Source organism: Clinocottus analis, unplaced genomic scaffold (assembly GCF_023055335.1).
Source record: "Clinocottus analis isolate CAN_PGR_092001 unplaced genomic scaffold, fCliAna1.0.p SCAF_13, whole genome shotgun sequence".
Lineage (NCBI taxonomy): Eukaryota > Metazoa > Chordata > Actinopteri > Perciformes > Cottidae > Clinocottus > Clinocottus analis.
The window spans coordinates 11997501-12017769 of NW_027175854.1; the positions used below are offsets into that span (position 1 = coordinate 11997501).

Below are 20269 nucleotides of genomic sequence, written 5' to 3' on the forward strand. Positions count from 1 at the left end.
GTTTTAAATGTTTACAGAAAAAAAGAGGTGCCCAGACCGTCACATGAAAGAGGTTTAGAGCAGAATAGATTCAGGAAGAGATACATCACATTTTACATTGGGTGTTTGACAGAGTAGGCCACTACTTGTAGCATTCACACTGGGGGTCCTGCAATAAGGTGGCACTGATAAGGGCCGCATTTCCCAGATTCGGTAAGACGCTCTTAAGCGCTAAGAGCGTCTTATGAGCGCCCTAAGAGCACTGTGAAAGAACGACGTGTTTCCCAGAGTCGTTCTTAGCTTAAGACGCTCTTTCACTAAGAACGAAACGTGAGATCGGTCTGACCCACTATTAACAGCCTTCTTAGCGTCAAACGCTAACTGCAGCCTAGTCAGGGAAAGTAATATCTGATATTCAAAGGAATAATAAAACCATGCGTAATGATATAAGTGCGCCCACAGCTGCAGAACACTGACGCAAGAAAAATATTAGCATAAAAAGAAAAATAACGATATAAAAATAAAGAATTTCCCGTGTTCCTGTAGCTACATAAATAAAATGAATCATCATTAATATCAATCATTACGTTTTCACACACATTTGGCGTCTGCATATGAGTTTACATTAGCTATAAAAACATCAATAACCCTGTGGTATTACATAGATATCAGGCAAACTGACGGGCGTAATTGAACTCGGCTGGAACCTCATGAATAGAGGCTCCACGTCTAAAGGCGTTGCTGAAGTCCACGCGTGAGAGACACCACGGCTGCAATACAGCATATTCTCACTGCTAACCAACAGCGTCGCCGTGCGCGAAGCCAGATAGTTTACATAAATGCATATGAGTGTCAGCACTTCTCCCCACTTAATGTGCTGGAGGACCGGGCTGTCCAGTTCAAGTACCGGCTTCCCCGTGTGGAGATCCAACGCCTCGTCACGCTGGTGTCACCACACATCCAGAGGCCAACCCACTGCAATGTTGCCCTCAGCCTGCGTTTTTACATAGTGGGGAGCTTCCTGGCGGTGGTGGGGTATGGCACCGGCCTCAGCAAGACATCGGTTTCACTGAGTGTGGCAGCCGTGACACCGATCCTCCTGCGTCAGTGCACATCAGAATGCCCACCACACGGGACGAGGTCCGCCAGGTCCACCGTGGATTTCATGCCATGGCTGGCAACCCCCGGGTGATTGGTGTCGTGGATGGCACATACACACGCGCGCCCATAGAATAATTGCACCTGTGTGTGGGGACCACAGCGTGTTGTGTGTGACTTATGCGATGATAAAACGCATCTGGGAATCACTCGTATCTTAGTGCTCCTTCTTAGCGAACCCTTCTTTCGAGCCTTCTTAAGTCTTTAAGAACGATCGAATCTGGGAAACGCAGCCAGAGTCTGTTACCATCCACATAACCTGCTTTCTGGAATACCCCCAATGTTTTTTGACGTGTATATATTATTATTTTTTCTTTTTTTAATCTCAAAATGTTAAGAGGGACGGCGCCCTAGCGCCCTCTATTGATACACCGCCACTGCTGTACATCCAGCTGCAGGCGTGCCAGTGCCATGCGCATGACCGACCCCATGGAGTCGTCAACTGGCCCTTCCGAAGGGGTCTGGGCTAAGGAGTGGGAACCGGGCCTGGAAAGAATGGGACGGCCTCTCGCCACTGTATTCGGTGAAGAAATTAGCAGACCTATCCAGTGAGACAATGTCCTCCTCTGGAACCGGCTCAGCTGGGGCTGGAGCCGCTGCCTCAGTGCCCCCCGTAACCCTCGCGCCAGGATGGAGGGTCAGGAGAAGCGACTTCACCTGAGCTAGCTCAGCCACCAGTCGATCCACCTTTGAAGCCAGCCTGCTGGGTTTAACTCTCTCGGGGGCAACTGCCCCTGCGGCCCTCGAGAGCTGGCGTTTGCCTTTGGTTGGTTGGGCTGGATCCGGCTGCCCTGACGAGGAAAGGTCACCCTCGCCCATTAGGCATTCTACCTTGGCCAATCTGGCAGCCCTTACTGCGTACGGTATAATACCGCAGTTCATGCACGGGTCCTCTGAAAGACCGTCCCTCAAGTGCTCTAGGCCAAGACAGGAAGGGCAGAGGTCATGGCTGTCTTCAGGCTGGAGGGAAGCCATACAGGTCCCACAGCCGGCGACGTTGAACATGGCTTCAGCGAGAGCACTAAAGCTAGTGGGAAATTGGTCCTGTGGCAGCAGGTCGGGCACAGTCTGTCTAGGAGAGGGGAGCAAGAGCACTCTCTTCACTAGTCCAGTAGCTGCATATCTTTGTTTCCTACAAGTAAGCTATAGCGAGATCACTGAGCCAGTGGGGAAACCCATCGTCTGGCAACAGGTCCGGCACAGTCTGTCTAAGAGAGGAGAGTGAGGGCACTCCTTCACTAGTCCAGTCTCTGTGTTTCCTGGTTTCCTACCAGTAAGCTACAGCGAGAGCACTGAGCTAGTGGGAAAACCGATTGCCTGGCAACAGCCGGGCGCCGTCTGACTAGGCGAGTGGAGCGAACGCTCTCTTCGCTAGCGCCAGTCTAGTAGCTGTCAGTCTAGCATGGTCTCGGCAGCTTACTTGCTGGTCCATTCCGCCTACTTCTAACAGTTGTACTACTTACCGACGCTTGAGCGGGAGTTCCTCCCTGAAGGCCGGCCGCGACGGTGTCGCGACCTAGCCCCGCCGAGTGGTGCGTGCTCCCGTTGGCACTCCGCCTAATTTGCAGAACGCTCCTTAGAGCGATGCGCCAATCGTGTGAACTGCTGCTGTAATCAAACAATGTTAGTCAACCTCACCCGACGCTTCACCAGTCTCGAGGCAAGAAATGCTGGGTTCGCTGTCCGGCTTGATCCGGACGCTGGAGCGCTGTTTCCTCCTCAGAGGGACAGCTTGTCGCAGCCTTTGGAGGGCGAGAGACCCGCGACTCCGACCGGTGGTCACAAGGCTACGGCGACGAGCTTTTTCACACAATTTTAGCTTTAGCTAGTGCTTAACATAGTGATAGTTAGCCTGCTTAGCGAGAAGATGAAAAAGGGAATGATCTCATTATGACACCGGAAGTTATACCTGGCTTGACTTTGTTATAAACTCGACCTGCGTAAGATGGAATGTATCCAGTGTGAAACACTACCTCTGGCGGTCAGTAAGGATGAAATAGAACGGTCAAAAAACTGTTTGCGTCCTCCAAACAAGTAACACCTGGCCCCAATACCTCTCTTAATTGCCCCCAGTGGTGGGAGGTCCAACATAATTAAAACACACAAAATGGCTCTTACACATATCCTTTTATTATTTTTTCCCATTTATTCCTGTTATTTCTGAGAGCAATATGGGATGATTGACAGCCGTTTTATTTTTCATTAATATCTGTTTGTGAAATTATATATTGTTTGCAATGTAGGTGGAGACATCAATGTTCTGTTCTATCACAGGTTCCCTCGAGTGCTTTTTCCATTTGCAGGGTGCTACAAAAGAAGGTACGAATGGAGATATAGTATATTTATTGTATATTCTATTGATGTATCAAATACTGTATTACCAATACAGTACCACTGTGTCAGTATTTGTTCATGTCCTTGGCAGTCAGACATGTTCTGTGATACTGTCTTTCAGGTCCTCATCCTCCATAGCAATGAGCTGAGGTCATTAATGCCCAAAGGATGTGAAATCAACACCCTTGCCTCTTTAAAGGTAATGTAAACCAGACACAAGCATGATGGGAAATTAAAATCATATTACTGCGTGATATGAGTTCAAAAGCTTTTTGGGACAATTGTGGAGATGGCTAGTTTGGTCTAAGTGGCACTTCTCTTTCCTCTGTTGATTTTCCAATGAGGTTGGCTTTTCTCTCATTGCATAAGCAGATAATATAAAGACACAGAGCATTCCATTTGACAATAACTAATTCATGAGGGTTTACCAAAAAACGTGATGCTTGTAAATCTACATCTTTCTGCTTGAAGCCTCAACTCTGACCCCTGCCTCATCACAAAAATGAATAACTAAATCTGTCTGCCAAAAGGTTTTGGATCTGCATGAGAATAAGCTCACTTCACTCCCAGAAGACATTGGGAAAATGCCATCACTGCAGGTAAAGGCCGTTCTGGACTACAAGGGAAATAAATGAGTGTTAATGAATGCTCCTCATCATTCATGTATGTCCATTTTGTGTCTGTCAGATTCTGAATGTGGAAAAGAACCACCTAAAGGTCCTGCCGCAATCCATTGGGGATTTACAGCTTCTGCAGACACTCAATTTGAAGGGTATGATGCTTCCTCCTAAGAATTAAAGAAGATGTACATGGCATTGTTTATATTTTCACTCTTAATCTGTATAGGTAACTGTCTCAGTGAGCTGCCGTCCTCGATTGGTTCTTTGAGAAGCTTGCGTACCCTGGACCTGAGTGACAACAACATTGTCCAGCTCCCTAAAGATCTGGTCTACATCCGCACCCTAGAGGTGTGTGCCTCGGGAATCAGGAATGCAGCAAGGATCTAAAATTAGACATAGTTTTAAACAAACCCCTGTGTGTGTACTGTGATAGAGCTTTACCCTTGATGCTGCTATGATGTCATACCCGCCTGCGGCTGTGTGTACAGAGGGCACAGAGAGCATCCAACGCTTCCTCTGCATTGGTGAGTGTTTACTTCATGCTACTTGTACAGGGGTGGACCGGCCATAGGGGATACAGAGGAAATCCTCGTTAGGCCAACAGGGTTGGGCCGGCCCACCTCCATCATCAACTGGCCGTCTTTCTGACATCGCCGGCCCCGAATACATTTTTTGCTTGACAGAAGATGTCCAATTTCTCTAATACTTTTATACTTTTCCTTGTGATCTGCACTCCCACTCACGGTTTCCACACCCAGCATGCAACACTACTGATCGCCATCTGTATTCGCACTCATGGTTAGGATTTTGCTCGTTGTTTCAGAGCTTTTTGGCGATTTTAGGACATTCTGTCTTGATTTTGATCAAGAATACAGTTGAAGTACATTTAAGTTTCATTTTTGGCGTACAATTATCACGTAGCCTCCTAATAAAGGATATTGAATAAAATATCAACCTTGTATACATATTGATGCATTTGCTGTCATCTCTTTGAATCCCCTATGGCTAATGCAGGCTTGTGGTCATTTTCGGCAGGTTGCGAATTGCGCAGAAAAAAAAAAAATGCTCAGTGCTAAAAAAAATTAGAGGGAACATTGCTCCCGGGCCATTTTTTTCTCCCAGTCCACCCCTGTACTTGCGCACACTCACACGCACGCATGACTGCCAAGCAGATTTGTTGTATATTATTCAGTGCTGGGCAAAGTGAAAAAAATGTCATCGATAAATCGCATGTGATTAATTGCATTATATGTCAAAATTAAATAATTAATCAAAAACTAGTGTATTGCACACTTTTAGTTTAAAGTAATGTTATCAGAACAATATAACAGGCACTCTCAGAGCAACAGCAAGTTAACAACAGTATATAAAACAGTTTTTATTTTTTATGAACAGGTACCAGAAGAAACATTTGTCTTTTATCAGGGAACAGCATAAACAGTCTGTTCAGTAGCAAGGGTCCCTGTTAGAGTGACAAGCGATTCCTTCTGTTGTCTATGTTCAGTTTTTTGCTAAAGACCAGCAATTGATTAACTTCATACAAAAGCAATATATGCTTTTGATGTTTTCCAGTTCAGTCCAGTCTGTGCTGGGCTTGAACAAGTGCATGGAAGTCTGGTTAAACAATTGAGGTGGATATGCAAAGGACAGCTGACCGGTATCAGTGAGTAGGATCTGAATTTGTTCAACTTTACGTTTGTTCTTGTGTGTGTGTGTGTGTGTGTGTGTGTGTGTGTGTGTGTGTGTGTGTGTGTGTGTGTGTGTGTGTGTGTGTGTGTGTGTGTGTATTTGCAGATAAGAGATTTTGTACGTAACCGCTCTCCCAATTTCCCCACCATATCGTCTCCCACGCTTATAGACACCATCCTCAAAATGAACCCTTAACGGAAAGGTACCATATCAAGGATTTACTGCACTCTTCTTTTGCACCAATCCTCAACTTCTGATGACTTGCGCACTGCATGGTCGACTGATCTTAATATAGAGATAGACCCTGAGGTGTGGGAGAACGCTTTGAAATGGGTCCACTCATCCTCTGTCTGTGCCCGACACGGAATCTTACAATGTAAAGTAATGCACAGGGTTCATTGGTCTAAGAGTAAATTGGCTAGTATATTCCCAGGTGCAGACTCGCGCTGTGACCGGTGCCACTTAGGACCGGCCAGTCTTGGCCACATGTTCTGGGATTGTCCCGTACTTGCGGCTGAGAGAGGCCCAACCCTCTTTCAGCCGTCACTTCTACCAATATCTGTCCCTCACCATTAGTTGCTCTGTTTGGTGTCCTACCTTCTGGGAACTCACTACCATCTTATTTCTGTGAACTTGTGGCCTTTCTGTCACTTCTAGCGAGGCGTGTTATTTTGCTACATTGGAAAGACTCCCACCCTCCCTCCCACTCTCTATGGCTTAGAGATGCCCTTCGTTTTATGACATTGGAAAAAATTAAGTACTCTTTACGAGGCACCTCTACTAAGTTCTGTAAGGTCTGGGAACCCTTCTTAGAGCACGTCAGGTCTACCTAAGTAGATATCGCCACCATTGATTGATTCGCCCTGTTCAACAAGCCTTATTAGTAGCACATATTAGCAGCATAACTAATAATAATAATAATGTTTCCTTATTTATTTTCTCAACATTGGTCAATTAATGCAAGTGGATTAGCATGCATGTGTGTGAATGGTTGTGAGTAAGAGTTGAAGGTCAGAGAAGGTGGGATAGTTAGCTTAGATAGATAGCTTCTACAATATTATCTGCCACTGCAAACATTTAACAGCCAGTTGTTGATGTTGGGTTTTGGTCGCTTTTATAATTCTTTTCTTTTCTTTTTTTGGGGTAGCAATTTACCTTGTTGTATATTTGTTTTGGGAAGGGGAGGCGAGGGGATGGGGGCGGTAATGTGTATCCTCACCATTTGGCTGTCTGATATTATCCTTTCACCCCATATTTGTGAGGTTTATTGTACATTATGTATTGTTTTGTAACTTCTACAAATAAATCATATATAAAAAAAAGAAACTTATGGATGTGTTGAAAGCACTCATACTTTTATGACAGTCATTAGTACACAATACATATTATTACTGTAGAACACGATGAAGGTGGACTCAAGATAACAATACTTGTCACTGCTTCAACTGATTAAATTTCTGATTATGAATAAGACATACATACTGATCCGCCCATACAAATATTCAAACTCCGAGTTGTGTGGTAATCTAAACACACATAGGTTACATGAATATACGCATAGTTCATGATACCTACGTGCATACAGTATATATATCCTCATAAGTATATATTAATTTGTATACTACTACCAGCAGGCACATTTAAATAAATATAATCTGATTGATTTGGGTGATGAGGCACTTAAAATTAGCCGAAACATTTATTTATTTTTTGACACATTTACTTGTCTGGTATTTTGCCCTGCTTAAGTGACTCGTGTTATGCGGCGTTACGCTGCCTTTGCAACAGGAAGTGTTGCGAATATTCGCTACGCTTGAATGTGAAAGCTCCATTACATTTTGTCATGATTATGGACTTAAATTCATCATATGCAGTCATGATCAACTTCTGCTCGTCAGCAGAGAAAAAAAGACAGTCTTTCTCTGAGTTTGTTTGTCATTTTCGAAAGACAACATCATGAATTTGGCGTTCGATTTTTCTCCCTTCTGAAGAGGAGCGGGCAATTATCCTGTGAACTGACATCCGGTTAGAATAAACGAGACAGTTTGTGGGCGGATCCACCTTCGTGGAACCGACATATCCTGTAGTCAATCATCTCGTTAGGTTAAGCTGGATAATAGGACTTTCGGTCGGATTTGTTGACCCACGTACGTGGAATAGGGCCCTGTCCTCATTGACCCTGTGCGCACAACAAAGGGAATTAACAAAGACAAAACAAAAGTAGACTGCTAAAAACTAGAATTTAACGAAAAGAACCAAGCAATAACAAGCAACAGCAAACACTAGCAATCAGCACTCACTACAGCGCAACAGCAACAAAAAAACAACCAACACCAACTTAACCAACGCGACCAACACACAACACTCTGAACAAACACAGGACTTTATAGGGGAATGGTTGATGGATGATCAGGAACAGGTGTGATGATTTGATGACTGGAACCAGGTGTGCACGTCTGTGAAGTATGAGTGACAACAGGAGGGGGAGACAAAGCAACAACACACATACAATACATATAGACCAGTGTACGTACCCCCACCCGCCCCCAATAGAGAGTCAGCCCATGGTGACGATACCTCAACCCATAAACCCAAAATCAATGATTGCTTTCAGTAACCACTGAGGCACAATATTTACACACAAGACAGTGCGTCTGCAAACACATTGTGTGCTATCGACAGTGATGTTAACGCCTACTGGAAAATACCTGAAAGGAAGTTCGTACCTAGATCGGTTTGCACGATCTTAGGGAGGCAGGAAGTAGAAAAGAACTTGATCAGGGCCTTAACTACTGACTGAGCTGACTGACGCCTAAGAGGGATAGCTTCAGGTAGTGATGGGACGATGATACCTCAAGGAGTGTATTGACACACTAAACAAACTGTGTCGCCACTGTATTGATACTGTGTTGGTCACCCAATAGTGACCCCTGCAGTAGTTATAAAATCATTGCAGGTAAAGAAAGTCCTTGTTCGTGTAAATGCTAAAACTGAGTTGGTATGTAAAATATAGCAAATTAGAGTAAAAATTCAGAGTTACAATTTTGTAACTTATGTGCACATTTGTCAACTTAACTGTTAAATCATATGAAATAAAAGACAAAAAAGTGATCAGTTCATGAATTTTTATTGAGAAACAAAAGTTTTTCGAGTGTCTTTGCTCCAAGGCGATTTCTCCTCTTACACACCAGCTCCCCAGCCTTGGAAAATACTCTTTCGCATGGTACAGACGATGATGGTGTGCAGAGAGTTTTAAGTGCAAGTTGATGAAGATGTGGGTATATGTTCTGGTTCCATTTCCAATATTGCAAAGGATCTTGGTTTCTGGGTGTGTTTGTTTGTGCCAGGTAGCGTTGGACTTCAATAATGGAGTCAGCTGTTGCGTTCCTCGTCTTCTGGGTCTCTGCAACCTCCATATCGAAAGTCTTCCAGAGATTGTGCCCTAAAAAAATAGTCAATCATTACTTCATTATCACATGATAAATCATATCACAAAGTGCCACAAAAATGTATTTTCATACCTGAACTGGGTTCTGACCCATGTGAAGAGCTAGGCTCTCCTTCTCTTGGGTCAGGCTCTTGGCTCCTCATTTCTTCTGCACATTCTGACCCTATCTCATGATTACGAGATCAGGATCTCATAATTACATGATGACATGAATAAAGCAACTGTAAGGCTCTTTAACTGACTATCATATGAATCACAGGTCATTCACTTGATAAACTGATAAAGTGATTGCAATGCGCCACCGTAAAAAATAGTATATAAAGGAGAAAAAGATTTACCTTGTTTGGCGTCACGAGATCAAAATTATTCCACACCGGGGAAAACTTCCTAGGACGATCCATGATCAAGCAAAACTCCATCCGACAAACCCACGACATGTTGATACAGTTTGTTTCCTGATAAACACACTTTGGCGCGGCACATCCAAACGACACAGTTCCTGTATCGGTCACGTGATTCTTTCTTAAAGCAATACACGCACCGATACGAGGTTTCCCTCTTGAGCTCTCGGCACAGTGCTGATGCACCAGTGTCGCTCGTCCCATCACTAGCTTCAGGCTGCCGGGTAGCTACACACATGATGGTTAACAGGAACTGTTTACCAGACTTCGTTTTTGGCAGAGGGCAACACAATCCACCGGAATATAGCCGGAACTGGGTGAAGTGGCACAGGGTTAATAACCTGATTAGGCTTTCCCGTGACCTGACATGCTTGGGATGTACAGCAAAACAAAGACACATCTTGTTTCAAACCTAGCCAGAAGAACTGTCGCAGCACTCTGTCATAGGTTATTGTAATACCTATATGACCAGACCAGAGATGTTCATGAGCCAGAGACAAAACGGACTGTTGGTACGGTGTAGGCACAACAATTTGAAAAACAGTACTCTTCTTGATATCCAAATCAGCGCGAGATTTCCATCTCCGCATCAGGAGATCATTTTCCATAAAATACTCCATTTCTTGATTCTTAGCGCTCTCTGGAGGAAGAGCTGCGGCAAAACATTTGGCTAAACTTACGTCCGCCTTCTGAGCAGCAATAAGATTGCTTCTAACCATAGGCAACCTAGTTGTCTCTAAGGTGGATGTTTTGCTCTGAACTTTAAGCGGCACACTCGGCTCAACAGTAGACTTAGTAACCACAAGTGGGGAAACAGGCTGACCAGTCAACTCAGTCGCGAACAGAGTATCTGACAAGTCAGCTGCTTCACCCAAACTATGTGCTTGAGCACGGGTGACCACACACACAGGAAACACTTCAGGGAAATCCTGAGCCAACACATCAGGCCGCAAAATCTCAGGTCGTTTTAGCACTTCTAAAACTGGAATAACTTTGCCACCAGCGATGTCATTCCCTAACAGAAATGTTATGCCTTTAACTGGCAAAGATGGGTGCACGCCCACTTTAAACACTCCAGTTGCTAGGCCGCAGGATAAATGTACCTCATGGAGAGGCACAGACACAAAACCCATTTCAATGCTTTGCGCTAGCATACTAGAGCCACTGAAAGGGTCATCACAAAAAGGTAACACGTCTGACAGGATAAAAGACTGAGAGGCACCAGTATCCCTGAGGATGCGCACTGGGCACTGGTTCAACGTATTTGTGCTGAGAGAAACCAGACCGTCCAACATAAATGGTTTGTAACATGGTTCCAGAGTATCACCCTCCATCTCCGGGACTAGTGACACTGGACCCTCCAACGTTCGCACAAAACCAACCTCTTTTGGTCGTTTGCTTGGCTGTGACAGTTTGCATTTCAACTCAAAACAGTCACTCTTCATGTGACCCGTTTGGTGACAATAGAAACACCCCCGTTCCTCCATGGAGCGGAGTGGCAATGGACGTGGCGGACTAGACAGCATTCTAGCTGAGGCAGAAAGAGTAAAAGACCTACTCTCATATCGGGGAGTCCCAAAAGTTTGCTTGTACGATAACACAAACTCATAAGCAAGCACAGCAGCCTGCGCTAATGTCCCTACCTTTTGCTCATTGAGATATGTCACTATTCAATCAGGCAGACTCTTCTTGAACTCTTCGATGAGAACTAATTGTGACAGAGTGTCACAATTAGTCACGTTGCTTTTCTTGCACCATCTATTAAACAGCGTCTCCTTCTCATGGGCGAACTCAACAAATGTTTTCTTAGACAATTTTTTTATAAGTCCTGAACTTTTGTCTATATGCCTCGGGCACTTGTTCGTAGGCACGAACCACAGCTCTCTTAATAGTCTCATAACACATCTTCTAGAGAGAGTGCCACTAAAACTTCCTGCGCTTTCCCGGTCAGTATTGATCAGACCTCTTTTGGCCATTTCAGTGAGGTGGCAACTCGCTCAAAAGCAGTAAAATAAGCATCTACCTCCGTCTCACGAAATTGAGGTACAAAAGCTACATTTCTGCTCACATCAAAACCTTTGGTAGGTGCGGAGTGATCAGAATGCATGGACCTAGTAGGACCAGTAGACTGAGCTGAACTCACAGCAGCAACTTCCAGTTCTAGGCGCTTTAGCTTAACCTCTTTTTCTGCCGCTATTTCTAATTCTATTCTGCAGTTCGACGCCCCGATTTCTAACTCTATCTTCCTAATAGCTAACTTGTGACTATCTCTTTTTGCTGAGCCTCAAGTTGTAACTGCGCTAAGCGTAGCCAATGGCGGGCGTCTTCGCTTACCCTAGGTAAGGAAAAGAGAAATAACCGGGGCACAGTGCAAGGAGGCTTCAGCTCCCCATTAGAGGGATGTGACTTGTCCTCAGCTACCTCATTCTCCTTGCTGTCCTCTGCCCTAAAAGACAACGATTGAGGTTGAATAGCAGGCTCACTAGCCGTTGCACTGCTCCCCGTACCAAGTACTTTATTTTGTACCAACAGACTTAGAACTGCTTCCTTCAATTCTGCTTTTAGCAGATTTGGTGAGACCTCAAATTCAAAATGTGCCGCAATGGCATACAAATCCTTCTTTTTACAGCGATCTACCTGTTCCATAGAAGGATCACAAAGAAAACCCACAATATCAAAAGTGCTCATTATTGCTCAAACAGCCGACCTTCAAACAACACTACTACTAGCCTACTTGCAGTGTGCACTGCACAAGTTGACATAAATACATATATAGTTTATAATTTTTTTTCCCATTTTTTTCTGGACAGGTACTGTTCAGTAGTAAGGGTCCCTATGAGGGACAAACCACTCCTTCTTTAGTCCATGTTCAGTCTGTTGCTTAGCTTAAAGATGTATCTTAAAGACCAGCAGTTGATTAACTTCACACAAAAGCAATAACTGCTTTTCATGTTTTCAGTTCAGTTTTTCTTCCGCAATGAGAAAAGTCCAGTCTGTGTTGGCTTGAACAAGTGCACTGACGTCTGGTTGAATGAGGTGGAGATGTGTAGGACAGCTGACAGGTATCAGCGGCGGCTTTGCGCATGCGCGATTAATGTTCAATCCGGGGACATGGAGCTTGTAGCGCGAGCTGCCGGTGACCGCTTGTGAAGCTTTATATATGTATATGTATGTATGTGTGTGTGTATATATATATGTATGTATCACCTTTTAGTGAGTGGCCGAGACGTTCGCATATTTTTCTGTTTGTGACCCTCAGTAGAAGAAGTTGGGACACCCCTGGATAAAAGGAACTCCCTTAAAATTCTGTCAAATAACAAAGTTTAAAAAAAAAAAAGTTAATAGTTAAATGGACTTGTACTTGTTTGTATCTTTTCTATTCATTAACTGCTGGTACAGCCTACTAAAGTAATTTGCCCAAGGACACATCGACATGTGCCGGCTCAGCACTAGGCCACTGTTGCCCCTGTGCAATGGCATGGCTCCTTTGTAGTTCCATTGGTATAAGTTTTCATTGAAACTGAAAACTACAGAGGGCCATGTAACCATTCAGTAACAGTAATAAAATGGAAATCCAAAGAATTCATAGTAATTACATGATCAATATATTAGACTGTACAAGAGACAAGTTTGATTTCTTGGTTAACGTGGTTTTCAGAGCTGGGAGAGGAGTACTGCCCTCCATCCCAGTATCTCCTGCCGGTGCTGGAGAATGAATGTGGCAAACCGAACTCTGACTGTTTGGATGGTCTAGAGGAGGCTTGGCAGGTAAAGTAGGTGACACAAACACACACACACACAAGAAGAAAGTTACTTTTATGACTGTAGAGTTCACTTGAATCTTGTTAATTGTTTCTGTTGATGTCACTGGAAGTCTTGTTCAATCTTTCCTCACCTTCTGTTGCAGACCAAATTCAGTGACTACGAGAAGAGAAAGGTATGGGACACCAGTGACACATTAACCGTTTGATTCAGCCTGTGACTAGGGGCTCTTGTCTTCACTAATTTTGTTTGTAATGTGAAAGTGATGAACACCTATAGGTATCACCAGTTCTGCAGTAGCCCCATGCTCTAAGTTTGTTTTAAAGCATTTTCTCAGCTCATTATTTTGATTTTAACTCTACTGTTCTCATCAGTGTTGCAGTTGCAAAACTTTCTGCTCAGCTTTCCGCTTAGCAACAAACAGACAGACTCAGATAGAAACTCAGAACACAGTGGAGCATTTAGCAGCTAAGTCTCAGAAATCTCAGCATTTTAGGTCGGAGGGCAAAGCGCATCAACAAAACCCTGCTCTAACGGTGCCACATTTACCTGCTATCTAAAGGGATTCAGATGGTAGGATGAGCATCCACACAACTGCACACTTTCCTTGTTACACACAGCAGCACTCCTCCACAGTTAAGTCGGGTATCAGTGCATTAGATAATATAAAGTTATTTATGGGACAGAGGGTGCACATGGCTTTGGGAATTTTGACACTGATTGGTTTAAAACATGTTTTACTCAGGACACACCTGTGACTAATTTGAAGACTAAAGGGTCATTTATACTCAGTTTTTTTTTGCAGAGAAGCAAGCACGCAAGACATGCAAGGACCCCCTTGCGTAGTCCCATCAGCCATTTTGCATGGTTGCGTGCGTCGCCCAAAATTTGTGACTATCCGATAAAGCTAAGCAAGCCGTTCCCAGCCTGCAAGACTGTGATTGGTCTGCTAACCACATCCTTTCTGAGGCACGCATTTCCGGTTTCATAGCATAATACCGCTGTTTTTAAAAGCCAAAGCAGGAACACAAACAATGGATCCTGTTAAAGGACGTTTGGCTGAAGAGGTTCGCAAATATGAGCATTTATATAACACGTTTTTGACAGAGTTTAAGGACACGCAGATGGGGTTAAATTCTTAAAGGGAGATATTTGTGAACGTCGGTGTGCAGGTCGACACTACGATCGTTGCGCCACCTACTGTTCTGGCGTATGGAAAAGGCACGGGAACTATAAACAAAAATGATTCTGTCGATCCAACTGCCTGGCCAGCCGCAGTTGTAGTTGCAAGAGTGAATATCGCCCTTAATGGTGTGTTCACACAAAAATCGTTGCGAATTATTCACGAGAGTAGATTACATGTAAAGTCAATGCACAGACGTAAATGGTTGTGAAATCGCAAATTTGCCGCCGGGCTGCGCAAATGAGGCAGAGCCGGAGTTGAAATAATTTGGTGTGAATGCAGCATAAGGCTCCAGTCGAATAGTAAAAAAAAATACCTCTTAACGTCTAACCCAGTGATTCCCAAATGGTGGGCCGCGAAGGTACTGCAGGTGGGCTGCGAGAGGCCATTGACAATAAATAAATAAAACGTTTTTAATTTTGAAAAAAAAAAATAGGGGGGGCTTTTACTTTGAAGGCGATGTATTAAGGTTCTCGCGTGTACTTCCGCAGCCTCACTGGACGATTTGCTGACGTGAAAGCACATATTGTCATGTAGTTTCTGTTCTCAGCTGCCGCGGGTCTCAGAGTCGCTCCCCTCACAAAGCTTCACAGGCGCTCAGTCTACCTTCCCGGCAGGCTCGCGCGGCAAGCTCATCCTTGGATTGAACATGAATCGCGCATGCGCAAATCCGCCGCTGATGCCTGTCAGCAGAGAAGCAGTGGTTTGTCCCTAACAGGGACCCTTGCTACTGAACAGTACCAGTAAAAGAAAACTGATTTATAAACTATGTATGCAGTGCTCTCAAGTGTCACTTATTGAGCGTGACAGTCACTCATTTCAGTCTTAAATCACGCCCTTCCGCCACACATCGTATTCCTCACGCTGAAAAAAACCTCCAGGCTATTTAATGTGCCGCAACGCGCAAACATGACTTAGTCGCGCTGCCCTCACCGCGGAGGAATCAACCCCCCCCCCCCTTCCCCGTGAGGAGCCACTCATCAGCCAATCAAAGAAAGAAATGGGCTACAGCCAATCAGAAAAATATATCTTTTGTATCCGGGTAAGATGTAATGACAGGCGGGACTGGAGCCGTCCGGCGGCGCGTATTTGTCGTCGTCATGGGAACGCACCATGACGACGGAGGGAGGGAATAGTTGCATCATCCTATCAGCGAATCAAACTGCTGCCGGTCACCCGGAAGGAGCGCTGATAGCGGCTTCATTCAGGCTGTTGTGAGACTACGGATACTACTATGAACCTAGAAACCATGGAGTTTATGTTCACACGTTTTTGTGACTTCCACAACAACTTTAGAGCAGACACTTGTAGATATTGAGCAGGGAAGTAAGGAGTTTGATGGCATTTTCATCAAAAGGTGTTTTGTTTTTTATTTTGTCCTTGTCGGCTCCTGAAGCTGTTCTCCCATCCCCAAATAAATACAAAAAAAACAAACTCAAAGTTGGTTAGTAGTCTCGCTCTTTCCTGTCCTAAGACCTGGTCAAAACATTATGGTTGCAAATTTCTGTATTTTACTTAAAACGATTGATAATTGATAAGATACCAAACGCACATCTTTTTCTCAGTTTAAGTATTATTTGAACAATTCTAGCGTTAGTTATGTGAAACATTAATTGATGAAGCACAAACAATTTGAACGAACAGATTAATAAAACAATAAGGCTCTCGCTCGAAACGGCTGTTCTTGTCCACCTATCGTTATTCAACAAAAGGCACCGCCAAACAAAACAATGTCAAATGAGGCGCGGTTTGGGTGGGCCCCAGAAGATTTTCAGATTTTAAATTGGGCCTCGGCATTCTTGAGTTTGGGAACCACTGGTCTAACCCAACCCACTTTTCCTTGACCTCTGTGGAAAATGTCACGGCGTTAAGGAAAGATGGGAAGGAGAGTTCATGAGGAGTTAAGAAAAGACATTTGCGGTGTTTAGCGAATCCAGCTCCACTTTCACTAAGCTACTTAGTTATGACAGGTGGCAGGCGGAGGTTAGTGACGTCCGTCTGCAGCAGTGAAACTACAACGTTGTAGTCCATCCAATATGCGCATCTTAAATACTTTGTTCGCGTGTTTGTACAGTGTTGCGTTATGTAGACGACATAAACAACCTGGTCATAGTAGGACTTTATGAACAAGGTTGGAATATAAATGAATGCAGGAATATGATAGTAAAACCAATGTATTTTTCACAGAAAGTACAAAGCTACTAAACTGTCTCTTTGTTCGGTTTCAAACATGCTGAATTAAATACGTTATCCCACTAACATTGTGTGTCATATATGTGTGTCTCATCTCCCTTTATGTTGTTATGGTTTATATGCAGATCTGATCATAAAAATATGCTGACAGCAGTTTATGAAATGCCACACAACTCAGCGTGACCTAGACATGTTGACTTGATAGTGTTTTTGTAATTGTAATGTGACAAAATAGTTGACTCCAAAGATGATAATCCAAAAGACTCAAAACCTCGTGCAGTTTAACACTTTTATCAAAGTTTTTGTAACTAAAGTCAAATAAAAGATTGAGGGCTGAGGCTGCAGTACAACACCAGGGAAAGAATATTGAATACAGCAGTTTGACCACTTTAAAGCAGTTTTCAGCAACAACAATGTAATGTCCATAGTTTGCCAGCCAGTTTTACAGATTATTGAAAGAAATTCAAAGTTATGATAATGATTATTGACATAATCTGCGTTTCTCGGTCATGGTAGTTTTTGTCAACGGCCGAATGATACGTCACTTTAAATATCGCCACCGCAAGGAACTGTGGGGCAGCATTATCTCCTTTCCTTTTGTGAAGGCAGTTCCAGTGGCTCCTATGCTAAAGGAGCTAAATTACAATGCATTGAAGCTCCTTTTCTTTGCTTTTAGAGAATTCAACTAGTACTTATCGTGGCGGCCCTTTGGGTACTTCAGGGTTATTTCACTCTGTTAGGAACCTTCCTAACCAAAAAGGACTATTGGACTGCAGCCCAAATACAACCCCTTTCCCTCTTGCGCCTCCCTTTGTGCCCATATTATGCACCGTTTAAATCGCAAAAGTAGAGTTGGACATGCACTTAAATGCATCACACTATGTACTTTAAAGAGACCATGCACAATATATTGTTTGAACAGGGCATCTGACTTATCCCTCTCTCCATCAGGAGCAGAAGCAGCAGGCAAAGCTGGCCTTCGAGTGGCACCTTGAGGAGAAGAAAAAAGAGCACACCCAGCTCGTACTCATGAACACCTCACGCAAGGAAAACATCCTCCACTCAGTCCGACAGGTACTATGGTAGTATCAAGATATCTCATGTGCTCAATCGTAGCAATGTTGGTTAGACATGCATTTGATCAATTCTTTGATGGAGCCATTTCTTTGTATTTTACGACGTCAATAAGTGGTAATTCAACACATAAAAACCAGGCTGACTACCATCCAAACGTCATCCTCTTTTGAACACCTAACATTCAAACTCTCTGGACATAAACCCCTGGTCATTTAAATTATCCATCTACTGCCCCCACAAACCTAACCCTAGGTTATCAGAATTCCTGAACCAGCTCTGCTCCTTCTTATCTTCCATTCTGTTGCTTGTTGACTTCAACATCCACATCAATTCCTCAGACAGCCACAGAATTTCTGGATATGCTTAGATGCTTTAACATTACTGAGCACATCACATTCCTCACCCATAACTATTGTCACATCTTGGACCTGTAGCTCAGGGGGATGAGTGGTCATCCTGTTACCACAAGGTAGCTGATTTGATACTGTTAGGGAGACCAAGACCACGGTAGGCTGGACCCAAAAGCAGACACAGGCCAGAGGCCACGAAGCTGGATTTCGGTTTAGCGAGGTAACTTCTGGATTAACTCTGGGTTTTCTGTCTCACAAAGCTGGTTTACTTCTTAGTGGGGTACGTTTCCCCAGTAACTTACGATGAACGCCTCACCTGCTCCGAATAAGATCTCGGCGAGGATATAAAATGCATACTGCCCAATCATTGTCCTGGAAAAATGACATGGCCTTTTCTATAGAATCCTGTTGAGGATGGCACACGGATAGTGAGAAAAGTGCTCTGCAGAGAGCCTGTGTTTTGTGACCGGCAAAATCATACATCATACATTTAGCCTGGAAGATATTATAACCGCTTTGAACTATGTTATTGTATTTCGTTTTAACTTGCTCCCATGTTTTAGCTTCACTGGGGTTGCAACTGAAATTACGTTAAATTGTTAAAACGAAAAGGTAATAAAAAATAAGGACATACATTTGAGACAGTGATTTAATATTACAATCCCAGTAATTTACGCATTAACAGAATCGCTGGGTTTTTTTTTGCCACGATTCCTTGCGGCTTCTGGCTGTTGCAGCAGTGTTGCTTTATGCTTTTTGCTTGTATTCTTTCTCTATATTTTTTGTACATTCTTAAGATCGTAATTTGATCCTCCGTTGTAAAATACGTTGCTCTCGGCGGTTTCTCTATGGTGAACAATTGGTGAAACGGAGTTAACTCCTCCCTTTTTATGTGCACGAGCACAGATCTAGATGAGACACTCCTGGGTTGACTTAACAAGTTGATAACCGGCTTCGTGAGACCAAAAAGCCAGACCGTGGACATCTGGTTAAGTGCAGCTGGATAACTGAGGGAAACCCCGGCTATGTTAACCCAGCTTCGTGAGACAGGCCTCAGGTCTAGGTGTAACAGATCCCCAGTCCCCCCATAGTTCACACGTCGAAGTGTCCGTGAGCAAGACACCTAACCCCTGGTTGCTCCCCGGGCAGCCCACTGCTCCTTAATCAAAGATGGATTTATTGCAGAGAAGAATTTCCCCAAGGAGATTAATGAAGTGCATGTTTCTATGTTTTTGTTTCTAGTTGGATCGTTAGGATTTAGAATTATTTTTTTTTTAAGCGTGTTTTACAGCTAGTGCTCTAGGTGATTGGCCAAACTTCTAGAAAGTAAATGGTTAAAATAACATTCCTCAAGTTACGACCAACTGAGGAGTTTCTTTGTTTTGCAAGCTGTTTCTATGTTGTTTTTGTTGATTTCTGTTACGTTTGTTAGTATAATCTTTTTTATGTATAGGAGCAGGAGCGTCTGGAGCTGGAGGTCAACCAGCAGCAGAGAGCTCAGGAGGCAGAGAGACTGCTGTTGCTGGAAAAAGTCAGACAAGCCGAAGACGGCATCAGCAGTCGGATCAGCATCATGTTGATGGACAAAAACAGGTAGGACCTGAAGGAACTGGCTATGTAATGTACAGTTTATTTTGTTGTGAAGAGCTAGTTTGTGGATCTGTGTCACATGATATATGCAATATCTTCACAGATGAGTCTCTGCTAATTGCAGTGTATTTATTTCAATCTTTCCAGGCAGAATAGAAGTGCTAAGTTTCTTAAAGCCATGGAAGAAGATCGGTGAGTGATCATAATCTATTAAGACAAAACAATATGAGGCCCTCTAACACAAAAGCACTGTGTGTTTCACACAGAGCAGAGATAGACATAAAGTTGTCTATTTTATCTAGATATTAATTATTCATATAAGACAATCATTATAACCTTCTGCTTTAGTTTTATAAGTCAGATTTCTACTGACTGATACATGATGCCAAATATAGCAGACAACCTTCGTGACATAAGTGATATATTATTTTCAGTGCCTGATGACCAATAACAATAAATGATATGTAAGAAGTTTAGTAAGTCAG

General features: G+C 43.6%; 1 protein-coding gene and 1 long non-coding RNA gene across 6 annotated transcripts in view; one reads left to right on the forward strand and one right to left on the reverse strand.

Moving 5' to 3' along the window:
- The window catches only part of lrsam1 (leucine rich repeat and sterile alpha motif containing 1), a 45633-nt gene that overhangs the window by 9635 nt on the left and 15729 nt on the right, over positions 1 to 20269 (forward strand). For 3 of the 5 annotated variants that reach the window (XM_068573629.1, XM_068573631.1, XM_068573630.1), the window contains 11 exons: positions 3412 to 3456; positions 3593 to 3670; positions 4002 to 4070; positions 4159 to 4243; positions 4318 to 4439; positions 4525 to 4615; positions 13288 to 13397; positions 13537 to 13566; positions 17719 to 17841; positions 19648 to 19787; positions 19932 to 19976. In XM_068573629.1, coding sequence (XP_068429730.1) covers positions 3412 to 3456; positions 3593 to 3670; positions 4002 to 4070; positions 4159 to 4243; positions 4318 to 4439; positions 4525 to 4615; positions 13288 to 13397; positions 13537 to 13566; positions 17719 to 17841; positions 19648 to 19787; positions 19932 to 19976 — 938 coding nt within the window. The remainder of the gene's footprint in view (positions 1 to 3411; positions 3457 to 3592; positions 3671 to 4001; positions 4071 to 4158; positions 4244 to 4317; positions 4440 to 4524; positions 4616 to 13287; positions 13398 to 13536; positions 13567 to 17718; positions 17842 to 19647; positions 19788 to 19931; positions 19977 to 20269) is intronic. The other 2 variants (XM_068573632.1, XM_068573633.1) reach the window with 2 other exon arrangements.
- Positions 8878 to 9816, reverse strand: LOC137783984 (uncharacterized). The gene is made up of 3 exons (XR_011077369.1): positions 9567 to 9816; positions 9302 to 9417; positions 8878 to 9222 (listed from the first exon to the last, which is right to left on the reverse strand). It is a non-coding gene; the product is annotated as an uncharacterized lncRNA (long non-coding RNA).